The sequence below is a fragment of the Oncorhynchus masou genome, chromosome 15, assembly GCF_036934945.1.
Source record: "Oncorhynchus masou masou isolate Uvic2021 chromosome 15, UVic_Omas_1.1, whole genome shotgun sequence".
Lineage (NCBI taxonomy): Eukaryota > Metazoa > Chordata > Actinopteri > Salmoniformes > Salmonidae > Oncorhynchus > Oncorhynchus masou.
The window spans coordinates 15531442-15557289 of NC_088226.1; the positions used below are offsets into that span (position 1 = coordinate 15531442).

General features: G+C 46.2%; 4 protein-coding genes across 5 annotated transcripts in view; 3 read left to right on the forward strand and 1 right to left on the reverse strand.

Annotated features, from left to right (window-relative positions):
* The window catches only part of LOC135555729 (ATP-citrate synthase-like), a 29088-nt gene extending 17575 nt beyond the window's left edge, over positions 1-11513 (forward strand). The window contains exons 8-28 of one of the 2 annotated variants that reach the window (XM_064988420.1): positions 1025-1143; positions 1753-1951; positions 2061-2178; positions 2350-2504; positions 3764-3857; positions 4342-4371; positions 5062-5203; positions 5392-5560; positions 5658-5762; positions 5874-6070; positions 6161-6242; positions 6483-6593; positions 8219-8346; positions 8480-8573; positions 8778-8932; positions 9080-9230; positions 9383-9526; positions 9631-9744; positions 9842-9924; positions 10083-10159; positions 10301-11513. In XM_064988420.1, the coding sequence (XP_064844492.1) occupies positions 1025-1143; positions 1753-1951; positions 2061-2178; positions 2350-2504; positions 3764-3857; positions 4342-4371; positions 5062-5203; positions 5392-5560; positions 5658-5762; positions 5874-6070; positions 6161-6242; positions 6483-6593; positions 8219-8346; positions 8480-8573; positions 8778-8932; positions 9080-9230; positions 9383-9526; positions 9631-9744; positions 9842-9924; positions 10083-10159; positions 10301-10395 (2562 nt within the window). In that variant the 3' untranslated portion in view covers positions 10396-11513. The remainder of the gene's footprint in view (positions 1-1024; positions 1144-1752; positions 1952-2060; positions 2179-2349; positions 2505-3763; positions 3858-4341; positions 4372-5061; positions 5204-5391; positions 5561-5657; positions 5763-5873; positions 6071-6160; positions 6243-6482; positions 6594-8218; positions 8347-8479; positions 8574-8777; positions 8933-9079; positions 9231-9382; positions 9527-9630; positions 9745-9841; positions 9925-10082; positions 10160-10300) is intronic. The other variant, XM_064988421.1, reaches the window with a different exon arrangement.
* A 581-nt stretch (positions 11514-12094) lies between these two features.
* Positions 12095-17469, forward strand: LOC135555730 (kelch-like protein 11). The gene is made up of 2 exons (XM_064988423.1): positions 12095-12617; positions 12914-17469. The coding sequence occupies exons 1-2, from the start codon at positions 12169-12171 to the stop codon at positions 14496-14498; spliced, it is 2034 nt and encodes a 677-aa protein (XP_064844495.1). The 5' UTR covers positions 12095-12168; the 3' UTR covers positions 14499-17469.
* Positions 17470-18185: 716 nt separating this feature from the next.
* LOC135555003 (kelch-like protein 10) lies at positions 18186-20569 on the reverse strand. The gene is made up of 5 exons (XM_064987378.1): positions 20373-20569; positions 19622-20108; positions 18890-19507; positions 18654-18803; positions 18186-18554 (listed from the first exon to the last, which is right to left on the reverse strand). Exons 1-5 carry the CDS (start codon positions 20567-20569, stop codon positions 18186-18188), a joined length of 1821 nt encoding a protein of 606 aa, XP_064843450.1.
* A 490-nt stretch (positions 20570-21059) lies between these two features.
* On the forward strand, positions 21060-25294 carry LOC135555735 (cytosolic 5'-nucleotidase 3-like). The gene is made up of 9 exons (XM_064988428.1): positions 21060-21228; positions 22027-22125; positions 22255-22324; positions 22464-22510; positions 22700-22785; positions 23575-23664; positions 23845-24007; positions 24215-24415; positions 24646-25294. Exons 1-9 carry the CDS (start codon positions 21226-21228, stop codon positions 24754-24756), a joined length of 870 nt encoding a protein of 289 aa, XP_064844500.1. The 5' UTR covers positions 21060-21225; the 3' UTR covers positions 24757-25294.
* The last annotated feature ends 554 nt before the right edge of the window (positions 25295-25848 follow it).

Consider the following 25848-nt stretch of genomic DNA (forward strand, 5'->3'; position numbering starts at 1 on the left):
CTCCACCTAAATTAATCTGCATAAAATTCCCAGATGTACATACTATATCTGGTTCCTCATTAGTTATTTTTTGCTGACTAGATGCACACCCGTACAGTGATAAAGGTTTCAGTTCCTTCCCATTTATTGACGACGACATGACTATTTTATGAGTCCTCTGGCTGTCCCAGCTATGGAGAGATGTTGATCAGGAAAGGGACTAGGGGAGTGACTCTGAGCCTTGACTCATACTGAGTTAGTACCACATCTCCGTGGCGATACCATAACACACCCCAGTAGCGATGGTCGTCGGGGTGTAGAGCAACATGGACAACAGGGATGTTGTGACCTCATTAGATGTTGTTATTATTCTACACTTAGATATTCTGTCTTCCATTTCGATGGCCCAGTCTAGATTTAAAATGTTTGACCAGTGTTTTTGTCTTTTATTGTTGATTTAATTAGCTTGTGTTTTGATAGTTGTTTTTGGCATTATGGTTAATGGTTCTCTGTGTGTGTGTGTGTGTGTGTGTGTGTGTGTGTGACTCTGGCTGGTCTGAGCTGCTTTGAGACAGACAGGCCTGTTTAATTGGGCTGCTGTCAGTCTCTGGTGTAGCCGCGGGACCAGCGGGGGCCTTTGATTGGGTGTGTCTCCAGCTGTGTCCCTCGCTGTCACAAGCAACCAGCTCTGATTGGCAGCAGGCTGTTTTTACCGCCTGGACATTAAGTCTTCAATAGTGTCAGAAATGAGTGTTTCACCACACAGGAACATCCACATGAACAGGTGCACATACTAAAAAAAGAATCAGAGGAGAAACACTGACATTTGAAAGTGTGGACCTGGGCTACCAGAGATGTTTTATCCTCTGTCGTTGAAGCAGGATAAAAATGAGTTTGAAAAGGAAACAACATGAGTGGATTATTACAGCCTAATGAAGTGGTGCTCAAACTGATGTCTGGCCTGATTTACTGCTGCCCTCAGAAAACCCTGCGTTCCCACTACCCCCACAGGACCTTCAGCTAACCTCCCCTTTGGCTCTTGCAGGAGGCCTATATTGCAGACCTGGATGCCAAGAGTGGTGCCAGTCTCAAACTCACCCTGCTCAACCCCCGTGGCAGAATCTGGACCATGGTGGCAGGAGGAGGGGCTTCCGTCGTCTACAGGTAGAGTCACCAATCACACGGTCTCAATCTGAGCCATGCGTCTTCACCTCAGCATGCCAAACAATGTTACTAATAACATGTTTGGAGTTTCTCTACACACTCCCATGTTCTTTCATTGTGGTGTTGCTGATGGCCCTGTTAGCTTAGTTTCTTGCTGCCTCCTAGGCTACGCTACCTCGGTTGTAATTGGGTTTAGCATTAGGAGTGTGCACTTAATTGGGTTTAGCATTAGGAGTGTGCACCAGCTGGTGATTGAACAATCAGATTGATGGCGCAGCCGAGGTCAGACGCTGCTGCTTGTTCAGCAGAGAGCTAAATGAGATCATCTAGCGACGCGATCTTAACGAGAGTCTGGAGGAATGAGGAGCCTTCCGTCTGTCAGGGGCATGAGGCGTAACGTACACAGACACGCCTACTGTGACTGAATGCTTCTGTGGATTGGAGTAGTGTCTGTATAGATTGTTTTAACAGTGTAGAGAGACTTGGTTGATCTAATTAAACTTTCACAATGCACTACTGTACTGTAGATGCTTTCTTCAGGTGATTGTGTATATTGTCCCTGCACCCCTGTGTTTGTGTGTTTTATCCAATGGGATCCATCCCACACAGTGACACCATCTGTGACCTGGGTGGGGTTGACGAGCTGGCCAATTACGGGGAGTATTCAGGAGCGCCCAGCGAACAGCAGACCTATGACTATGCCAAGACCATCCTGTCCCTGATGACCCGTGAGAAACACCCTGACGGAAAAGTACTGATCATCGGAGGAAGCATTGCAAACTTCACTAACGTTGCAGCCACATTTAAGGTAGATCTAAAAATGCATCCACAGAGTTGAACACAACATCTGAAGCAGTTGTGATTTAGATTCCCATAGGGTTAGGCTACTCTGAGATCCACGCTTGTCTCTGTTCCAGGGCATTGTCCGGGCCATCAGGGACTACCAGGGCCCCATAAAGGAGCATGAGATCACCATATTTGTCCGCCGTGGGGGCCCCAACTATCAGGAAGGCCTCAGGGTCATGGGCGAAGTGGGTGAGTAGCTCCACAATAGATAAAGGTTCATTTTGCAAGAGATGTTCATGGTCTTGTATTTCTCCTAATTTCCTCTGTGATAAAAGGTCAGGCCAATGCTATTTTTAGCTTTGATTGACACACTTGACCTTCTGAAGGCATTCACTGTGTGTGTGTGCCATGTTTCCACAGGTAAGACTACTGGCATCCCCATCCATGTCTTCGGCACAGAGACTCACATGACTGCCATTGTCGGCATGGCGCTGGGCCACCGACCAATACCCAAAGAACCTCCTGTCGCCGCCCACACCGCCAACTTCCTGCTCAACTCCAGTGCCAGTTCATCGGTAGGTTACACTGGGCCTATAATTGGTTACAGGGCAATTCTACCACTTTTCAATGCAGTCAAAAATGTGATGTTGCTGTTTTTTATGATATTTCCACACTGAGCTCAAAATAACACTCTGAAATTGTGAAAATGATAATGCCTTTTTTAATGTAAGAGATTTTGGAGAGAAAAAATGCCTGGAATTCCAGCCTATTCAGGTGGGATAATCTGATTATTCTGATCAATGACCAATCACCATTTATTTGCATATGCATCCTCCTACTTTGACGGGGTAAGCAGGGTGGGCTCTAGAGTCTAGATGATCCTATCTGCTAATCAGTGTATGTAAATATATTAGCATTTGTAACAGCACGCCCGCACCGTCAGACCGAGCATTTCAATGGCAAAAGGAGGCTCACGGAAATAAATAATTTCCAATGATAGTTATTTTCATGAAATATTTTTTTGTTTTATTAGACCTACTGTGATGATATCAAAATAAGACCGCATGGGGGCTTTAATAAGATATACCTGATGACATCATCAAAAATATAAATATATTTTTCAAACACAGATTCACGGTGACTTATTTCCCATGCAGGCACAGTGAGGTCATCAGAGGTGCGTCTATTTGTGTGTAGGGCATTTCCTGGCTTTGTATGCTGCTCTGGTTTTAAATAGCAGCCAGGAGACAAAACACTAGGCCTGTGCTGTAGCCTGCAGGGCTCTCTTAATAATGTGCTGCACCAGGGCTTTCAGAGAGATGCATCTGTGGTCGTGAGTGTGTTATGGGAAGGGGGCCCACGTCCTTTTGATGATGGGCAAAAATATGATAGCAGCAAATGCACAGGTTCGCAAAAGTGCCAATTGAGCTTCCTGGGGAATGCACCCATCTCACTCTAAACACAGCTCAACGGAATGTCGTTTTAATGAATTTGAATGAATTTAAACTGTGTGGGCCCAGCATGTAGATTTGTTTGTTTTTAAAGCAAGTTCAACACATGAGTCTGCTGTGCCATAGATATAGTCTGTACATAGGGCCTCACTGCAGGTTTATCACACAAGGCTTCATTGTAATGCTTGCACTGTGCTACTCTCTCTCTATGCAGGTAATGTGGCACTCTCACAAATAAAACATGACCGTGTTTTAGGCAAGTCGTTCAAATCGAGCCTGTTCTAGGAAGGCATGTGTGCATCAGGGCTGGTGTTCACCTGATTAGCTCTTCAACAGAAATTAACACTTCTTCTCCTGTCTCTTCTCTCCTCTGTCCTCTCCAGACCCCAGCCTCCAGCAGGACAGCCTCCTTCTCTGAGAACAAGGCTGGCCCCGGGGCCTCTGCTGCCAAGAAGGCCAAGTCAGGGGCCCCTCCAGGTGAGCTCCTCGACGAGACCACACACACACAAACACACACACACACACACGGGAAACGTAAGAATGATGCTTCTCAGGTATTTATGTAAAAGTAATGGAATGCAGTTTTACAAGCCGGTCAATTCCATTTAAATTCCAGTCAATTCAGATAGTACACTGACATTTCAATTCTCTAAAAATGCTTTTTAATTAGGAAAATTCCAATTCCACATTTTTATTTTCTTAATGGACTAGAATTTAAATGGAATTGACCCCAACCCTGGTAGCAAGAGGCTTCCTTGAGAACCACTGCTCTCATAAAATGTGAGTTTGTCTCCCAGCTCCCCCTGGTGGCCATTAGGGGTCTCACAGCCCACATCAGCCCAGGATCTGTTGTGAAAAACCTTCCCTTTTTAGAGGGCATAATCGACGCACACTCGGAATGTAATAACATTGAGTATATTGTTTCTGATTTTTGTTTTGTTTTATTGTTGTGGCACCACAGAGCGACAGGCGTCGTCAGACAGTCCAGGAGGTAGGACACTCCCCTGTCAGACTGACTAGGGTGGGCCTGGAACATGGCTCTCCCCCTAGCCCCCCTGTGAAGCCCTCGAGCTGTGTCATGTTCTCCTGTCCTCTCTTGTGTGTCTGGCTTTTATTTCTATGGTGTTCTAATGGTACATCCATGGGAACAACCCTGGACAATATTGATGTATAGGCGACTACATTTCTGATCACATTTGTAGTTCTTAAAGGAGAATTTCTGACATCCAGAAATATACAGTGATAACATGTTTTGTATGGTTGCGGGTTCAGCTTCTGTCTCACTAACCCCTGTAGTTTCCTGTCGGTTGTGATGTCTCAGTCAGCGGCTGGCTGTCAGTGTTTGGTTCCTTCACTGTCTAATAACGGTTTGCCCCGCCATGTGTCTTCTGTTGATGTTGTGTGCCCTGGTCTATCACACCTCTTAGCAGAGCAGGATATGACTTCTTTAAAGCTCGTACCTCTCTGTAGCGCGTTAAAAGCACTTTTCTCTCCTGGTGCGGTAATAAGGAGATCAAGCTATTTTTGTCCCTCTGATTAAGTGTGTGCATGCCAAACCTCTGTTCATTGTTTGAGTGACTTTGCATTTTGTAGTTAACCTTCCCCTCTTTCTCTTCCTCCATCTTTCCTCCTTTCCCTCCCTCTCCTTTCCTTGTCCCCTGTGTGTTCCTTGTCCCTGCAGTCAAGGCGTCAACCCTCTTCAGCAAGCAGACCAAGTCCATCGTGTGGGGCATGCAGACTCGGGCCGTGCAGGGCATGCTGGACTTTGACTACACCTGCTCCAGGGATGAGCCCTCTGTGTCTGCCATGGTCTACCCATTCACGTAGGAGTCTCTTTCCTTACACCCTGTCTCTCTACTTCCTGTTTCCTGTATACCACTCTAACTGTCGTGCCCCGAGACCACAGAGAGGTGTTGAAAATAACAAGCGTGTGTGTGTGCGTTCACACGTGCTTATCTTATTTGTCTGGTTCATCGTTCGATACTCAACGTTGTGACTGTCTGTGTTCCAGTGGGGACCACAAGCAGAAGTTCTACTGGGGCCATAAGGAGATCCTGTTGCCTGTCTATAAGAACATGGGCGACGCCATGAAGAAACACCCGGAGGTGGACGTGCTCATCAGCTTCGCCTCGCTCCGCTCTGCCTTTGACAGCACCATGGAGACCATGCAGTACCCGCAGGTTGGTAGCGCCTCCATGCCATCCAGAAGGTGTCATCTAATGGTGAGAGAGCCGTAGGTCTGAACGACTGTAATTCTTCATATCCCCACCCTTTCAGATCCACACCATCGCCATCATAGCCGAGGGCATCCCTGAAGCCCAGACCAGGAAGATCATTAAGAGGGCGGACGAGAAGGGTATCACTATCATCGGCCCGGCAACGGTAGGCCCCTCCTACTCTTCTCTACACCCTTAAAAAGCAGGCCTCGCATACTGTAAGTGAGGGGTATAGAGTATCATATCTAACTCTGTGTGTGTGCATGCGCTTGGCCAGGTTGGAGGGATCAAGCCTGGCTGTTTTAAGATTGGGAACACAGGGGGCATGCTGGATAACATCCTGGCCTCTAAGCTGTATCGTCCAGGCAGTGTGGCCTACGTGTCCCGCTCTGGAGGCATGTCCAACGAGCTCAACAATATAATCTCCCGCACCACCGACGGAGTCTACGAGGGTGTGGCCATTGGAGGAGACCGGTAAGAGAGTGGCTGTGTGTGAATGGGGTGGATAAGATTACTGATGTATGTCTCTGTGTGTGTATAATTTAATGCTTATTTCTTCATTAGATACCCAGGCTCAATCTACACAGACCATGTGCTGAGGTACCAGGACACTCCAGGGGTAGAGATGATCGTAATGCTGGGAGAGGTGAGGTTTTGAAAGACACACACACACACACGTCCACATCATTGCTGCTAATGGGCCCCCTCCACTGAGTAAACTAACCATAGAAAAATAAACCTTATCCTTTTAACGCAATCAGTTTATTTTCATCAAGCGTAGCTAATTAACATTGACATTTATGACCAGACTTATTCCATGATTGGATGTCACCTCTGCAAGTGTGTGTGGACTTCCTTTTTAAAGCAGTGTTGGTCTCCCTTCTAGATTGGCGGCACAGAGGAGTATACGATCTGCCAGGGCATCAAGTCAGGCAGGATCACCAAGCCTGTGGTGAGCTGGTGCATTGGGACCTGTGCCACCATGTTCTCCTCAGAGGTGAGTGTGATGGGAAGAGTTTGGGGGGGGAGGGGTTGAAGTCATTGGATTGATATCACAGAGACTTGCAGGGCAGGCATACTGGAAGAAGGGGTCTGGTTTAGAGGTCGACCGATTATGAATTTTTCAACGCCGATACCAATTATTGGAGGACCAAAAAAAGCCAATACCGATTAATTGGCTGTTTAAAATATGTGTGTGTGTGTGTGTATGTACATGTAATAATGACAATGTAATAATGAATGAACACTTATTTTAATATAATACATCAATAAAGTCAATTTAGTCTCAATTAAATAATGAAACATGTTCAATTTGGTTTAAATAATGCAAAAACAAAGTGTTGGAGAAGAAAGTAAAAGTGCAATATGTGCCATGTCAGAAAGCTAACGTTTAAGTTTCTTGCTCAGAACATGAGAACATATCAAAGCTGGTGGTTCCTTTTAACATGAGTCTTCAATATTCCCAGTTAAAAGGTTTTAGGTTGTAGTTATTATAGGACTATTTCTCTCTATACCATTTGTATTTCATATACCTTTGACTATTGGATGTTCTTATAGACACTATAGTATTGCCAGCCTAATTTCGGGAGTTGATAGGCTTGAAGTCATGAACAGTGCAATGCTTGAAGCAAAGCGAAGAGCTGCTGGCAAATGCAGGAAAGTGCTGTTTGAATTAATGCTTACGTGCCTGCTGCAACCTACCACCGCTCAGTCAGACTGCTCTATCAAATCATAGACTTAATTATAATATAATAACACACAGAAATACCAGCCTTAGGTCATTAATATGGTCAAATACGGAAACTATTGTTTCGAAAACAAAACTTTTATTCTTTCAGTGAAATACGGTACCGTTCTGTCTAAATATTGCTGTTACATTGCACAACCTTCAATGCTATGTCATAATTATGTACAATTATAGCAAATGAATTGCTGTCTTTGTTAGAAAGAAATGGTCTTCACACAGTTCGCAACGAGCCAGAGCCAAACTGCTGCATACACTCCGACTCTGCTTGCACTGTACGCAAGGGAAGTGACACAATTTCCCTAGTAGAAAAGAAATTCATGTTAGCAGGCAATATTAACCAAATATGCAGGTTTAAAAATATATATTTGTGTATTGATTTTGAAGAAAGGCATTGATGTTTATGGTTAGGTACATTGGTGCAACGACGGTGCTTTTTTCTGCAAATACACTTGTTAAATCATCACCCGTTTGGCGAAGTAGGCTGTGATTCGATCAATTAACAGGCACCGCATTGATTTATAAGCAACGCAGGACAAGCTAGATAAACTAGTAATATCATCAACCATGTGTAGTTAACTAGTGAGTAGGTTAAAATTGATTGTTTTTTTTAATAAGATAAGTTTAATGTTAGCTAGCAACTTACCTTGGCCCCTTGCTACGCTCGCGTAACAGGTAGTCAGCCTGCCACGCAGTCTCCTCGTACAGTGCAATATAATCGGTCATAATCGGTGTCCAAAAATGCTGATTACCGATTTATGACAACTTGAAATCGGTCCTAATTAATCGGCCATTCCCATTAATCGGGTAACCTCTAGTCTGGTTATGTGGTTGGTGACTGTCTGCTGTGATATGCTGACCCGGTCTGTCACCTGTAGGTCCAGTTTGGTCATGCTGGAGCGTGTGCCAACCAGGCCTCAGAGACAGCCGTGGCCAAGAACCTGGCTCTGAAGGAGGCCGGAGCCTTCGTACCCAAGAGCTTTGACGAGCTGGGAGATGTCATCAAGTCAGTGCAGAAAATCACACACTGATATGATTTAGAAAAACATACATCCAAGCCACAACATAAGATTGACAGTTTTTTAATAAATGTACAAAAGCACTGATGTGAAATTGAAGTTTCCCATCCTCATGTACAGATCAGTGTATGACGACCTTGTTGGCACAGGAGTCATCGTTCCAGCTATGGAGGTGCCCCCTCCCACGGTGCCAATGGACTACTCCTGGGCCCGGGTGAGTAATGACAACCAGTCAGTGCCACGCAAGCTCATGTCCCCTGTGAGTTAAGCGGTGAATCAGGATTTCTTATTGGCTCTGGACAGTGCTATTGACTTCCATATAAGGCAAACGTCACTGAACCGCATCAGACTGTGTTAAACTGAAACAGATGGAGAGCAATGGGAGGGTGTGGTGACTCCCTCTCTCTCTATGCTGTAGGAGCTGGGTCTGATCCGTAAGCCAGCCTCCTTTATGACCAGTATCTGTGATGAGCGGGGCCAGGAGCTCATCTACGCTGGAATGCCCATCACTGAGGTGTTCAAGTCGGAGATGGGCCTGGGAGGAACCTTGGGACTCCTCTGGTTCCAGAGGAGGTACACGTCTGTCCCCCAAAACATGAAACCGTGAAACAGTCAATAATAATAATACTGCCATTGTTCACATAAAACATTAAACATTATTGTAATTGAATTTGAATACAATTCTATGTCTCTGTGTTCCTCCCTCCTTCTTGCCCCAAGGCTGCCCAGTTATGCCGCCAAGTTCATTGAGATGTGTCTGATGGTAACTGCTGACCATGGTCCTGCCGTCTCCGGTGCCCACAACACCATCGTCTGTGCCCGTGCTGGCAAAGACCTCATCTCGAGCCTCACCTCTGGCCTGCTCACCATCGTAAGAACATAGTCAAGTGAACCTCGGCATTCTTAGGCCCACTCCAACCAGCAGAGTATTCTCTTCTGAAGATAATGCCTCTAATTAATTGAGCTTTGGTAGTCGACATGTGTCTCTATTTGAGTGTTTCTGTCTGTATGTGTGATTTCCAGGGGGACCGGTTTGGAGGGGCCCTGGATGCTGCAGCCAAGCAGTTCAGCAAGGCGTTTGACAGTGGCATGTTGCCCATGGAGTTTGTCAATAAGATGAAGAAGGAGGGCAACCTGATCATGGGCATCGGACACAGAGTCAAGTCGGTGAGCACCGTCCCTGTGTCTCTGTTTGGATACCATGTCTTTCATATTTTTTACTGTGTGTGTGTGTGTGTGTGTGTGTGTGTGTGTGTGTGTGTGTGCTTCAGATCAACAACCCAGACATGCGGGTGCAGATCCTGAAGGACTTTGTGAAGAAGAACTTCCCCTCAACCCAGCTGTTGGACTACGCCATGGATGTAGAGAAGATCACCACCGCCAAGGTACTCTAACCCTGTCATCCTCTCCTGCACCCTGGATCACCCCACTGGGATTATCTGTTCTAAACCATGTCTTCTCCTCTCTCTGCTGCGGTTTCAGAAACCCAACCTGATCCTGAATGTGGACGGTTTCATCGGAGTAGCCTTTGTGGACCTGCTCAGGAACTGTGGTGGATTTACACGGTAAATCCTATGCTATTTAACTCCAGTCAATGACATTCTATACAATGCAACTGTACTACTGTGTCTGGGTCATCCGGCTGTCCTTTTTGTTGGCCTTCGCCTACATTCAGTGTTGCATCAACTCACCATTGTCCCCCGGTGTTTGTCTTCTCCCTCAGGGACGAGGCTGATGAGTTTGTGGAGATCGGAGCGCTGAATGGAATCTTTGTCCTGGGGCGAAGCATGGGCTTCATCGGTGAGTTGGGGGTCAGGTGTCATGACCCTGATGAGTTTGACCCCTAGAAATGGGAAAGGGGCTGTGATGTAAGGAGCGGAGGATACGCAATATGATATTGCTCAAATTGGAAACTTACCTATGTTTCTACTTCTCCCTCAGGACACTACCTGGATCAGAAGAGGCTGAAACAGGGTCTGTACCGTCACCCTTGGGACGACATCTCCTACGTTCTCCCCGAACACATGTCCATGTAACCACGGAAACCAGGCCATGGACCCCCGTTACCCCACCATCGCACCCTAACCTCCACCCTCACCTTTACTGTGTTCTGTTAGCCCCAAGTGGTGGGAGAACAACAATGAGGACTGATATTATTATAGATGTGTCTTTACAACAGTAATAAGGACAACCCTTTTTTTAAATTAATACAGTTTCGGTTTTTTTTATCCGTTAGCTGATCAAACATGCTGCAACCCCGTTAATAATAGAAAGGCCTGCAAAACTGTGAAGGCGCACTCAGATGTGTATGAGTCTGCTAGAGAGATCAAGCAAGCTGCAGAGAATGAGAAAAGAGGCACATTCATTAGTTGACCCTTAACCCTATAGTGTGTGAGTGCAGTTAATTGCAATTCTCTTCCCAAGATTACCAGTAGGGATACAGATGATTGTCTTCCTATTTACTGATATTACTACTACTACTACTACTACTACAGCTTCTATACTACACCTATGCCTACAGTGAAGTACGTTGATGAGACTGTATCTCCCACTGTCATCTCTCTCCATAAACCAAGCATGTGTCTGTGTATCACAGACTTCCTGTGTGTCGCTGTGCAGTTCTCTTTCTTGTGTGTTGGTGCCATATTAAAATCATATGCTTTTTTTATCAGGGGTGAACCGTAGTGCAACAATACTAGCTACTGTTTTACAGTTATATAGATTATAGCTTTATTTATGTATAGATGTTTTAACAGCCGAGTAAATAAATGTAATGTAAAGTATTAGAATTTTGATGTATTGTAAATTCCCATCAAACAGTTGTGTTTTAAACCGTAAGATATGTCGCTGACCAATCGCATTGGGCTGTAAATACAGTGAAAAGCTCATCCTCTGTCCCAAACAGGACGGTGCCCAGGATGGCAAAGGTACCATAGAATGCAGCATTATTTAACTGAATGTTACTAGCTAAACCAGCTCCATTGTGACCGGCTATTTCTCGTAAGCTCTATCTGTCCGTACCATTTGTGTTGTCATGTCAACACAATTTGTTTGACCTAATGTAATGTGAACTGAGCGTGCCTCTAGAGATGTGTCGTAATATATTTGCAGAACGGTGTGACTGCGTATATTAAAGATGACCCATTGGAACATAGCTCTGTCTGGTTCTTCCATAAAATACATGTGGTATATAATTTTAATTGTTTCACTGTGTCGTACTCCATTAGTTTATTAAACCATTGGTTTTAAACCCGATACATTAATATATCCAATAACAACAGAGGACGTAGTGGCCTATTAGGAGCAATCTTCGTTTACTCAAACAGTGCAGATGAGGGTCTACTAGACGACTATAGAGCTTATTCTTCAGACCTCTGTCCTGTTTTATGTGCTCTGGGGGTGTCATTTCTGTACATTCATGGCAAAGTGATTCTACTCCCTTATGTAACAGAGCGGGACTATGTATTGGCCTTGCCATTTTATATGAAAGAATATCCATCACATTAAATGAATGGAAACATCCATGCGTAGCTTCCATTCAGGTCATTCAGACACCCACTCAGAGAAGGTGAATTGATGATACCCAAATTTGGCAGAGAAAGCTGAGGTTGAAGAAGCACAAAAGCTTCTCCTGTCAGCCACAAGTGAGTGGGAGGGGTTTTACGACACACGCCGAGCAGTAACGCCTTGCATCCACTGCGCATGTCAGTAATTCCGTCTGTGTTTTGAGTTTATGTAAGTGTGTCTGCGTGTGTTTCCTTTCCCACACGAGTTTACTGCAATTCCGAATTCTTACAACCACCGCCAGAATGGCAGCTGCACCCCCGAAACCAGACGACTCTAACCGGGGTAGCAGCACGCCCAGCGTCCTTGTCGGGGACGGGGACACTGAAGAGGCCGAGGATTTCACCTCCTCTTCCCACTGCACAGAGCTATCTCGGCGGCAGAACGAACAGAGGAAACAGGGATTGTTCTGCGACGTGACGCTGGCCTTCAGCAGTGGGGCGGCAACCGGTAATGTTCAGAGCTGTGAGCTTTCCGCTCACCGTTCTGTACTGGCCGCGGCTACGGACTATTTCACGCCGTTGCTGGGAGGGCAGTTCTCCGAGTCGCTGTCGGGTCGTGTTGAGTTGAAGGAATGGAGCGCTGAATTGGGACCAGACCCGGAGACGGTGGAGAGTGTCATTCAGTACATGTACATCGGAGAAATACGTGTGAGCACCTGCAATGTGCATGAAGTGTTAGAGCTTGCTGACAGGTTTGTTTACCATTTACATTAGTGTTCTTTTAAGGTACATAATCCATTTAATCGCCACATGCTAGTACTTGATTATTTGTATGTAGTTCAGCGACATAATGATGTTGTTTTGGCTTACTGGAGGTGTCACAAGCATATTGTTCAGGGTCGGGACGTCCCATGGGTCCCGGATAGCACTGACCATCCTGTAACCTGTCAACCCTGAATTTGAGTGTGCTGAGTTCATGGGTGTCATAAATTGCCTTGCCAATGTTTGTTTCTCATGTTCTGTTATGGATTGTGTGTTTTGGCTGCAGGTTCCTGCTGCTGCATCTGAAGGAGTTCTGTGGGGAGTTCTTGAAGAAGAAGCTGAGCCTGGCCAACTGTGTGGCGGTGCACAGCCTGGCCCACATGTACACCCTGGACCAGCTGGCTCTGCGGGCCGCAGACATGATCCGACGCAATTTCCACAAGGTGATCCAGGACGAGGAGTTCTACACCCTGCCCTTCCACCTGGTGAGGGACTGGCTGTCTGACGCAGAGATCACTGTGGACGAGGAAGAGGTGCTGTTTGAAGCTGTGGTGAAGTGGGTCCAGAGGAACACAGAACAGCGGGGGAGGTACTTTGAGGAGTTGTTCCGTCTGCTCCGGCTACCCCAGATTAAGCCCACCTGTCTGACGCGTGTGGTGAAGAATGAGGCACTGGTGGCTGCCAACCAGGCCTGTCTCCGCCTGGTGTCCGATGCCGTGGAGGGCCACGCCATCCGCTGTGAGAACCTCAAGTCAGCTGACCTGGAGTTCTGGTCATCCTACATGGCCTCCTTCCAGCCACGCTTCGGCCAGAACATGGACGTGATCATGGTGGTGGGCGGGGTGTCGGAGGGGGGTGACTACCTGAGTGAATGTGTGGGTTACTTCATCTACGAGGACCGCTGGGTTAACCTGCCCCACATCCACAACCACCTGGATGGCCATGCCATTGCCACCACAGAGTCCCACATCTACGTAGCGGGATCCATGGAACCGGGCTTCGCCAAGACCGTGGAGCGCTACAACCCCAACCGCAACACCTGGGAACAGGTGAGCAACCTGACCACACGTAAACACTCCTTTGGTCTCACCTGTATCAAAGACATCCTGTATAGCATTGGTGGCCACGGCAACTTCAGCCCCGGCTTCAAGGACGTGAGCGTGTACGAGCCTGAGCCGGACAAGTGGCACAACCTGGAGTCGGCGCCCAAGATCCTGCGGGACGTGAAGGCGGTGAGCGTGGAGGACCGCTACGTATACGTGACGGCGCGCACGCCGGTGGACACGGACAACGAGGACGGGCTGAAGACGGTCACCACACGTTACGACACAGAGAGCCGCCAGTGGCAGGACGTGGACTCCCTGCCGCTCATAGACAACTACTGTGTGTTCCAGATGGCCGTGGCCTCCACCAACTTCTACCACACAGCCTCCTGCTGCCCTAAGAGCTACACGGTGCGGGACGAGGCCGCCAAGCAGAAGATCAGCGCCCACATATCAGACGAGATCCTGGAGAGCTTGCCGCCTGAGGTCACCAGCGTTGAGGGCGCCGCCATCTGCCACTTCGACGAGGACGTGTTTGTGATCGGCGGCTGGAAGAACAGTGACGACGTGGACAAGCAGTACCGCAAAGAGGCCTACCGCTACTCTGCCGAAAGGAAGCGCTGGATGCTGCTGCCACCCATGCCCCAGCCGCGCTGCCGCGCCACCGCCTGTCACGTACGCATCCCCTACCGCTTCCTGTACGGCTGCCAGCGCTACCCCATGCCCCAGAACCTGGCCCGCCAGCGGGACCGTATGCAGCAGATGCAGCAGCTACACCGGCGCACCCTCACCCTGCGCAGACAGCTGCAGTCTCAGATCGAGTGCTGAGCTATCGCAACCCCTGTCTGTCCATCACATCCACCCCAGTGGGGGAGCAGCCCAGTCCAGCTCCAAGCCCCAAACATCCCCTGGAAGCCATCGTCATCAACCCCCACCCATAACCTGCTGGAGCAGCGGCTCCTATGTTGCTCTCATGTTGGTTCTCTTTCAAGAGAACTCTGTGCCAGATCATCAGGTTGAGACTATGGTGTTGGTTGAGACTATGGTGTTGGTTGAGACTATGGTGTTGGTTGAGACTATGGTGTTGGTTGAGACTATGGTGTGTTGAGACTATGGTGCTGGTTGAGACTATGGTGTTGGTTGAGATGGTGTTCAAGGCTGGGAGATGTGGGAGGGATGTGACTCTGTGCTGTCCAGGTGTTAGTCTATGTGGGGAGGACAGGCTGAATGTTACAAATGTGAATAGAGTGTTGTACAGTGACCAACATCGGACTACACTACGTATGTACGTCAGGCACAGGTGATGTTTGTCTTTTTATACATGCATATAGTATATAGTTGTATATGTATACTTTTATTATATATAAATATTTTCTGTCCCCCTTTTATGCTTCTATGATGTTGGAAATGTGGCCCTTCAATACGGCAGACTCTATATTCCTCCAATCCAATGTGCTTAGTGAAGTCAGTCGCTCTCTATGACATTCCATCAGGACACTGACAGTCTCTCCATGCAAATATCATTCATTGATACATACATACACACACACACTCTGTCCAGCTGTAGGGTCAGGACAGTACCAGTATTGCGATACTCGTTAGTGTCGTGGCAAGTGAACGTAACACGAAGCAGATTTTACATCGTTAGGAAAACAAACATTTTATGTCATCCAGAGTCACATTTCTTTTTCCAAGCTATAGCACACAATGTGTTATATACAGCAGGTTATTAAAGGACCTACGGGTTCGGTCTGTTTCGTGTAATTCATTCAAAATATTCATTTTTTGCCATGGAAAAATGATTGCCATACTGGTGTCATCCTGGCCCTACCAGTCAGTCAGACCAAACCCTTACCAATGCCTGATGGCTCTTCTGTGCTTTATACTAGCCTCATCTGAATGGCTCTGCTTGTTGTTATTATAGCTTTGATACAGTAGCTCAACATGAATGAAAGGAGAATTGTCTTATATTTATTATCTGATCTACGGTCCAATCAAGAGTGGACAACTTAATTAGTGATTTACAATCACTATCTATGTGGGCTGTGGTTTTCCCCTGTTTCCTTAATGGAGCGCAGTAAATTAATTCTCTCCTCCCCTGGTTGCTTATTACTGCCGATCGATAGTGTATTTCTTTGAACAGTCGGTGCAGAGAGGGGTAGTCAAGAGAAATCTCCCATGTGGCATCAGTTAGAAAGATAAGAAATTGGAAAGGAGAATGGAGATGGTGGGAGTCTGAGACAGATGGAGAGAGTATTCATCCATCCCCATTCTCTTAATTAGACTCGTGTGCACCCATCCGTCTGCAAGAGTGATGGTCATCATTCTGTTCATGTCTGAGTCTTGTGGAAAATTCTCCTTGTCAGTGTTTTCTGACAGGTATCTTAATTAAAATATTTTTAATTACTTTTTTTTTTACCCAATTGGTAGTTAGTCTTGTCTCATCTCTGCAACTCCCGTACAGACTCGGGAGAGGCGATAGTCGAGAGCCGTGCGTCCTCCGAAACACAACACAATGACCACTTAACCCAGATGCACCAATGTGTCGGAGGAAACACTGTGCACCTGGCCACCGTGTCAGCGTGCACTGTGCCTGTCCCGCCACAGGAGTCTCTAGTGCGCGATGAGACAAGGACATCCCTGCCAGCCAAATCCTCTCCTAGCACTACGATGCAGTGTCTTAGACCGCTGCGCCACTCGCACGGCCCCTTAATGAAACAGTCTTAACTTGGTAACATTCCATTGATAATTTGAAATTCCATCAACCATTCTGTTTAATTATTCTTCAGTCTTCTGCTCGTCACATTCCTGTTGGTAGGAACATTGTGTAGAAGGACCTCAGTGGGAGTTTATGAATGTTTCTCTTCTTATTTTGTCTGCATTGGTTTTATTGAGTTTAATGGCTGGAGGGTGTGGTTCCGATGGGGGACTTGATAACATGTGTATCTGCGTACGGTAAAGAATGCTTGGCAAAGCTGGTGAAAAGCATGCTTCGTAGTGCACTTGTCTACCCCTTAATCAGTTTGTAATATTTAAGTCCGAGTGGGTTTACCTGTCATATTTGTCTTCAGATATGGCCGATTTGCATTTTTTTTTCTTTTAATTTATCATTGAATCCAACACCAGCCGATAATCTATTCTGTTCCCATGTGAGAAAATATGTACACTACAGTGATTTGCATAGTAATCCAAAATGAATGTGATGTGAAGTGTGAGGGAAACCTGGTGCTGTACCTCAGGCTTATTCAGGGTTCATCTGAGAGATCTGGCCATATTGGTGTATGTTCTCCTCACCCTCCAAAGACGGTCAGATGAGCTGTATAGACCAGTGGTTCCCAACCAGGGGTACTTGGCCTATCCACAGGGGGTACTTGGAAAAGACTGAGTCCGTAGGGTTAGTGATCAAATGCACAGGGGGGGGGGGGGGATTCCGGGCAGAGCAAAATTCAGTTGGTGGTAGCCAAAAAAGATTGTGAACCACTGGTATAGACTAGAGGGTATCCTTATGTTACTGAGCGGAATGACCATATCAAGGTGAATGTGTTGCCATTGAGTTCAAGAGTTCATTGATTGTTATAAGCACTATCCCTGAAGCTAATTTATAACGTAAAAGCACTATAATTTTGAGAATGCAATGAAAGTGTATTTCTTCAGTTTTGTTCCTCTTGCATAGCATTTGAAATAATATTATTGACATATGTAGGCAATATATATTTTGCTTTGCATGTGGCCGTTGTGTCAATATATTGGATGTAAAAAAAAAAAATGCTGATGTCATCACTTGCAATTAAAATGGCTTTTTTTTATACAACCTTGGTTTCCCATCAATCTTGTGTAAGGGGTTATCTAAATTCTGAATGTCATTTTGGTCAATATTATTGGGTAGTTTTCAAGACTAGCTTTATATACATCTGTCTTTTCCTTGGGTGGAATGTTCTCCTCCAACGTGGCAACCTCCTTTTTTAAATCTTATTTTTTTTTTTTACAAAGCATAGAGAATGATAGAGAAAGCATCCCAATATAGCATCTGTGAGAGCATGGGCAGTGTCATTGAGGCAATCTCCATTTTTAAGTAGTCCATTTTCTTCTTCACAATTGGCTGATCCCTCCTGATGACCATGAGGGATCAGCCAATAATGTTGGAAGTCCCACCAGGTTGACAACATTAAAATGTTGGAAGCCCTCGATGGCGCTGCCAATTCTAAAACAGCCTTTTGGCCACTATAGCCCTCTACATGGACATTAAACAGTGCTATGTACTATGCACAGAGTCATTGGGCATGAGCCAAGCACAGTTGACTGTACTGAATTTGTTATCTTCCCTTCTACTAACACAGTAGAAAAAGAATAGTACAATCACCCTTGCAGATGCAATAAGAAATATAGTCATATATGTATATGGGATTTCCTCTGGGACATGCAGTAGTGGATTTATTTGTGCATGATAAATGCCAGTGGTAAGTGGGATACGGTGGGCAGGAAGGGGTCAAGGTGGGGGATAGGGGTGAGGGGACGTCACACAGACAGCATGCTGTTGGAAGCGGAGAGCTTCAGCTCTTCCCGGGGGGACTGGAGGGAGTCCCGGGGGGCTGCGTACTGGGCCACGTTGGGCAGCCCGTGCACCACGCAGCAGCTAAGGGCACTGCGGAAGATGCCCATGTCATGGGCGTCGTACCACTCCTCTGTTTTCTCGTCATAGCACTCCACGTTGAAGGTAGTGGTGAAGCCATTGAAGCCCCCCACCACGAACAGGAGGTCGTCCACCACCTCGATGCCAAAGTTGCTGCGCGGGTTGAACATGGTGGGCACCGTGCGCCATGTGTTGGTCAGAGGGTTGTAGGCCTCAGCGTTACGCAGGCGGTTAGCCCCATCGAAGCCGCCGACCTGGGAGAGGACAGGAAACTTGAGTCAAATATTTCTTAATTTTCAGCTCTTACTGAATAAGGTGCTGAAATGCATTGTGCATGTGAATGTTCTGCTCACCGCATAGACCTGCTCCGCATAGGCGATGACCCCCACACCACTGCGCCTGCTTCTCATCGGGGCGGTCAGAGTCCACTGGTTGGTCTGGGGGCTGTAGCTCTCTGCTGTGAACAAACACTCATTCCCATTGAAGCCACCACAGATGTACACCTAGAGAAAAGATCATGCCAACATTTTATTATCAAAAGTCATTATCCATCATGAAGTTCTCTCCCAGGTCCCTCTGTTCCGCTCACCTTGCCATGTAGTGTGGTAGCACTGGCATCACTCCTCTGCTCATGCATGGGTGCAATCAGGGTCCACTGATTAGTCTCAGGCTCATAACACTCAGCGGTGTTCAGTCGTACGTAACCATCAAAGCCACCCATGGCATAGATACAGCCATCCAGCACCGCAACACTGACGTAGCAGCGCCGCGAATGCATGGGGGCCACCTGGTGCCAGGTCCGTGTGACAGGGTTGAACTTACGTACACTGTTAAAGTAGTCAACACTGTCAAAGCCACCCACACAGTAGACAAAGCCATTGAGGTAAGCAGCTCCATGGTAGGCTCGAGGGCTCTCCTCCTCCCGGGTCACATTCACCCACCGGTCAGCCCGCGCATCATACGCCTCAATGCCATTGGTAGGGCTCCCACCGCTCCAGCCACCGATGGCCAATAGAATGGCATAAGGCAGACGTGGGCGGGTCAGAGGGTTGCGGAAGTCAGTGTTGGAGGGCCCGTTCATGTTCAGGTCGTACATGGCCTTCAGGGCACTGATGATGATAGGCTTGCAGTCATCATTGTCCTTCACCAGGGTATTGTTCTTCACGTTGTTCATGAAGTAGTCGGCTGTCATCAAGGACATGCGGACCTAAGCACACAGAGACAGACAGACGTGTGGTTAGCAGTTGACTAGCCCGACACGCAAACAAACTTACAAAAGTTATCCAACAGTAAAACATTGACACTATTGTTCACCTCTCACCTTGGGCAGCAGCACAGAGACGTGGGCCTTGCGGTCCTGAGGCGAGTGGTTGATCCAGCGTAGGACCGCCTCAAACACAACATCCTCCTGCTTCACATTCAGGTCGTCCTTCTCGATGATGTCACAGAGCTGTGCCAGAGAGAGCTCCATGAACTCCTCCGAGAAACGCACCATCTCAAAGTGGTGCAGGATGAAGAGGTAGGCCCGGCGGCGCAGATCAGGGCAGGAGTAGAAGTCCGCAAACTTGCAGATGCCGATGCAGTTCTGCAGACAGAGCTGGGCCTCCAGATAGTCGCAGCAGGCCCTCACGATCCCCAGAATGCAGAACTGGTCTGCAGCCGCCAGGAGCGGTTCTACATTCTCCGCAGTCACAGGCACGGAACGTGTGTAGGCATACTCGATGATCAGGCGCATCATGTCTGGGTTCACACCAGGAATGCTGTAGACCCGCTTCTCGACGTTGTTCCAGCCGCTTGTGAAGAGTGCACTGTGGGTCAAGGGTCAGGGGTTATAATAATACAGGGAGATAGAAACATCATCAAGGACTCAATATTCTTCTCACTACAGCATTGCAATTGAAGAAAGTTCCTCAGGACTCCCCAAAAGTAACTAATAATTACAGAGAGTTGGACCAAGGCAGAGATACCATAAATCAACGAAGTTCTCACATTCTCATTCAAAGCCAGAATGGGAATGTCCTCTGGCCAGCACATTCCAACCCAACCTATCCCAACCAGGGTTAGCTACTCACCGGAAGTATGAGCTGCATCCACAAAGGATGTTCTTGTGGGCATTGAACTCGATGCCATTGACTTTGATGACCACATCACAGAGTTTTCCCTCGAGACGTAGCTCGTTAAAGATTGTACAGGTCATAGCACTCATTTTCCTCTCCATGTTGCATCTTTGAAATTTGATGGAGGTGGCCGTCTCTTCCAGTTCATTCATTCCTTGCGTAATAAATCTATTATAAACTATATTTAATGGGGTTTTGCTAGCTCTTCGGCTTAGACATTTAGCTGGTTTACTACGGCAGCTGTGTTCATCTAAGGATTGTGAATTGTGAATGTTCCACTTATATTATGTTGCAAAGTTGTTCATTATTACATCACAGCGATGAGCAAATGGAATCAGAGCATCAGCCTCACTTGTCATAAAAAGTTTGTGTTTCATTTGATCTATCTGATTTATATGCCTACTGATCGTACAGTGAATGTGTAACAGTCATTTAACACTAATATTTGACACTACATAATACATGTTATTAAATACAGCCCATTTCAGATTTAGTTAGAGAGAAAACGTGAATTAAGAATACATAGAAGCACACAGTTTGCCATAATACTTTCTTAATCTGCTCTATCAGAACATAAATTATATTAGGAACATAATACTGCTTTTGTGGTACTGGGGAAGATGTTAAACGCACACACTTACTTCCTCAATTTATGCCAGCAAATGCAAGCCCTCGGTGTAGACTGGTTATTGCAGCATAGCTAAATGCTAGCTAGCTCGTTATAGAACTCATTGATTGCATTTCTAGCTAGATCCATCGTTTGGATCTTTGAACTTTTGTTGAATTAAACAACATCCTCTCTAGAAAAATGGTATGTGTACTTTATTTTCCTGATTGCCACTGAGTGAATGACTGAAATGGCTAGCTAGCTATTTAAACGTAACTTTAGTTATTACAAACTACCTGCCTAATTTCTATTGCTAGTTATGTGACAGTGACATAACATTACATAATATTACAATCCTAAAGAGTACTTGTTCATGCTTGTTAAGTATGTGATTGGGGTATTAGTTTACCCTAGTGTAAGAACCCATTAATTCAAGTCCTAGCTGTGACAACAGCTGCAAATGAGGGGATGTCATGCGATAGATATGTGAAGAGTTGTCTAGGCTACAGCTTCTCAGTACAGTATTCTAACAATGTATCAGCTGGATGCATACGATGTTATCCGCAGCAGGACTGCTGTTAGGTTTGGGACACAACATCAGGAGTCTGTGATGTGACGTTATTGATCCAACCAATACACGGGCTCCCGATGTTGTGTCCCAAAGCTAGGCTGCTGTGAAATCACTTTAATCTGTGCTCTGTATATGGTAAATGCTGTAAACAGCAGCAAGCACAGTGGCCTTCAGTGAATATGAGGGTTTATCATCACATAAGTGTTTAGGGGCGGCAGGTAGCCTAATGGTTATGAGTGTTGGGTAAGTAATCGAAAGGTTGCTGGTTTGAATCTCTGAGCCAACGAGGTGGAAAATCTGTTAATGTGCCCTTGATAGCTCCTGCATGTCACTCTGGATAAGAGTGTCTGGTAAATGATAACAATGTAGTGGAGAAATATTTATCTCTTCTGTTTCTCTCTCTCCTCACGCCTTGTCTCCCTCCTCCATAGATCCCGGAGCTGTCCAGTCCCTCAGTGTGTATGAGGGACCCTCAGAGGGTGGAGGAGATCATCAAGGCCATGCAGAAGGCTGGCACCAGCACGATTCAGGTACCACCACAGAGATCCTATTCAATTAGGATTGTATATATAATTCTATGGGTACCACACCCAAGTGTTTTGATTTATTCTGAGAGGTTTGCTTGATAATATGTTGACAATGTCTCTTGCTTTTTTCAGGTGATTTCAGACTTTGACATGACCCTCACACGGTTTGCCTACAATGGGAAGCGGTGCCCTACCAGTCACAGTAAGTACAAAGTCTGGGATAGATTGTACGGAGAAGATACTAATGTGTACGTAGAGTTAAGGGGTCCATATCTTGTCACTGATGTTTTTTCGACAAGCCCATGAGAATGATGATGATCGCATCTGTATTATTTTTATAGATATCCTGGACAACAGCAAGCTCATCAGTGAGGAGTGCAAAGCACAGGTATATTTAATCAGAAGAACAACTAGAGCACATGACAGAACTTCCGTGATTTGGCAGATAAAGTTGTGTAGATTAGAAAAACGATGACACAAGATTCACTGCTTAAATGAGTGAAAAATAACTGTCTTTTCTAGATGCGTACTAGCCCGTTTATCCTTTCTGAGTGTTGTCCATTCTCCCTCGGTTCAGCTGAAGGACCTGCTCAACACATATTACCCCATAGAGATCGATTCCAAACGGACAGCGGAGGAGAAGCTACCACTCATGGTGGAGTGGTGAGTCACAGCTCTCTGAGCCAATCACTGCCCTTCTAGACCAGTAACACATCACTTTGCTGTCAAACTGACCAATACCCTTTGTTCTACATCAAACATAGGCGCTTCCCTGCAGTCTCATTTAACCAATGAGTCCCACTGTTATACTGACACATTTTTTAAAACTTCTAACCCGTTTTAAACATTGTATGTTTCGGCTACAGACTTCTGGGTTGTACCATCGGATTCATCTTATTCTTCTGCGTCCAAACATTCGTCTGTGTGAAAAGCTATCTATGAAAATCTGAGACGCTCACGAACTCACACACTTTGCTCTATGACGCTCACAAGCTACAGAAGAGTCGTAAGAATGTAAGGGGTTCCTCTACATAGAATATCGTAGGAAATTCTTGGACAAAGTGTCTATAATACTGTAATAAGCTCACGTAGCTCACAACTCCAAACGGTTGACATTGACTAGTTGGATATTCATTTGCCACTGAGTAAACAATTTCTCTACAGCGTTCATATCAATTCATTTTTATGATTTCTTTGCTTCAGCAGACTTTCTTTTCTTATTGACATTTGTCAATAAAACTTATGAATGCCACTGTTTATGTCAAATTGTTCTCTGTTCTACTTGTAGCCCTGGTTGTCCTGAAAATAAAATGGTTAAACACTTCATTGTGATGCTAAATATAAGGGTTGGACATGCAGATAAATGAAAGTCAGATAAATGAAAAGGCGATTTTTGCTGGGGTCTCGGGACTGATGGGGTTAACCAATCCCCTTGTTTCATGCATCCCATAGGTGGACTAAAGCCCATACTCTTCTGGTGCAGCAGCGCATCAGGAAAGACCTGCTGAAGGATATGGTGAAGGAGTCCGATGCTATGCTCAGGTGAGAAGACGCCGCTACTGTTGCCAAACCACAATTATGGCTGTTTAGTAGCGTAAAGTCATCGATAGCATAGATGGTACCAAATTATGAAGCCATATCAAGTCAATAATGTTAATGACGACCAGGATGATGACTATAATGGTCGTGATTACAGCGCTATCTATGCTGCTGTCTCCCCAGGGAGGGCTACCAGATGTTCTTTGACCACCTGCAGGAGCACAGCATTCCTCTGCTCATCTTCTCTGCTGGGCTAGGAGACGTGCTGGAGGAGGTGATCCGCCAGGCCGGGGTCTTTCACCCCAACGTCAAGGTCTTCTCCAACTACATGGACTTTGATGAGACTGTGAGTAGGCTATCGCTGACACACAAACCGCAGTATATACAATACAGGTAGCCTCTATGGAGTTGAGTAGGGAGAGGGGGTTGTCATGAAAACGCTTAGTTTCATTGCATTAAATGCGCTCTTCCTATGCTGGTGTCGACGCAAAGACTGGGTGAAAGGTTAGTGGTTGGAATGAGGATTCAACCCATTGGTGTCCCTCGTTCTCAGGGAGTGCTGAAGGCCTTCAAAGGGGAGCTGATCCACATCTATAACAAGAGGGAGGGAGCTCTGCAGAACACGGGCCACTTCCAGGAGCTGAAGTCACGCCACAACGTCCTGCTGTTGGGAGACTCTCTGGGGGACCTGACCATGGCTGATGGGGTGCACAGCATGGAGAACATCCTCAAGATCGGCTTCCTCAACGACAAGGTAGGGTAGTACTGGCTACACGTACACCAAAGATCTCGCTCTCCCACCCTAATAAACCCTCAACCATGCAAGAAGTCGTGTTTTTACCTACTGTTTTTACTCCGAAGTTGTATTTTAAGGCAATTGACTTGATGTGTTTTAGTGCACAGTCAGCTTGTTCAAGCACTGTTTAAATGTCGTTGGACATTGACCCCTTGTTAACCGTTTCCTCTCTGCATGATCTTTCTCAGGTGGAGGAGAGGAAGACGTCCTACCTGAATGCTTATGACATCGTGCTGGTGAAGGATGAGACCATGGAAGTGCCGAACGCCCTACTGCTCCACCTCACCAGCACCAAGTGACCTGACCATGAACTTCATCTCACTGGCCAATCAGTAACGAGCGTTCCGACGCTACAGGAAATATGTCGTGCTGGTTTAGGAAGCTCTTGCTCAGGAAGTGCCAGTAGTCAAATACCATTGAGCCAAATCAGAATGGTATTGTTTTTGGTTTGTCTTTTACTAAAGCTCCAATGGCTGTTTGTGTGGGTCGCTGGGATGGATTCCAGACTGTCGTCCTTCCACGCTCCTCCAGTTGAATCCTTGTTGAACACTTACAACTTGAGAGCAACATCCTTTATAGTCCTACAATTTGATTTGATTTACTCTACTCAGCAACCCTACGGTCACATTCTCAATTGTTTACGAACCATCAATAGTCCTACTGAAATGGAACAGGGAAACTAGGTGACTTCCCCGTCTGGTAAATGTGTATTGGTTTTGTGGGGAGAGAAACGTTACTGGTGATATGTATGGTCTGTCCACAGATGAGGAATGTACAGCACCAGTAAAACGTTTGGACACACCTACACATTCAAGGGTTTTTCTTTATTTTTACTATTTTCTATTAATAGTGAAGACATCAAAACTATGAAATAACACATTTGGAATCATGTAGTAACTAAAAAAAGTGTTAAACAAATCAAAATATAGTTTATATTTCAGATTCTTCAAAGTAGCCACCCTTTGCCTTGATGACAGCTTTGCACACTCTTGATATTCTCTCAACCAGCTTCACCTGGAATGCTTTTCCAACGGTCTTGAAGGAGTTCCCACATATGCTGAGCACTTCTTGGCTGCTTTTCCTTTACTCTGTGGTCCAACTCATCCCAAACCATCTCAATTGGGTTGAGGTCGGGTGTTTGTGGAGGCCAGGTCATCTGATGCAGCCTGGAGGTGTGTTGGGTCATTGTCCTGTTGAAAAACAAATGATAGTCCAGCGGAGTGTAAACCAGATGGGACGGCGTATCGCTGCAGAATGCTGTGGTAGCCATGCTGGTTAAGTGTGCCTTGAATTTTAAATAAATCACAGACAGTGTCACCAGCAAAACAGCCCCAAATCATCACACCTTCTCCGTACTTCACGGTGGGAACCACACATGCAGAGAACATCCA

Coding starts and splice junctions, on each gene's coding strand:
- LOC135555003 (XM_064987378.1), bottom strand. CDS start 20,569: ATGAATGAACTGGAAGAGACGGCCACCTCCATCAAATTTCAAAGATGC. Junction 20,109..20,372: donor GGATGCAGCTCATACTTCCG/GTGAGTAGCTAA, acceptor CTTGACCCACAG/TGCACTCTTCACAAGCGGCT. Junction 18,804..18,889: donor CTACCACACTACATGGCAAG/GTGAGCGGAACA, acceptor TCTTTTCTCTAG/GTGTACATCTGTGGTGGCTT.
- LOC135555730 (XM_064988423.1), top strand. CDS start 12,169: ATGGCAGCTGCACCCCCGAAACCAGACGACTCTAACCGGGGTAGCAGC. Junction 12,618..12,913: donor GTGTTAGAGCTTGCTGACAG/GTTTGTTTACCA, acceptor TTTTGGCTGCAG/GTTCCTGCTGCTGCATCTGA.
- LOC135555735 (XM_064988428.1), top strand. Junction 22,325..22,463: donor GCGGTGCCCTACCAGTCACA/GTAAGTACAAAG, acceptor TTATTTTTATAG/ATATCCTGGACAACAGCAAG. Junction 24,008..24,214: donor ACATGGACTTTGATGAGACT/GTGAGTAGGCTA, acceptor CCTCGTTCTCAG/GGAGTGCTGAAGGCCTTCAA.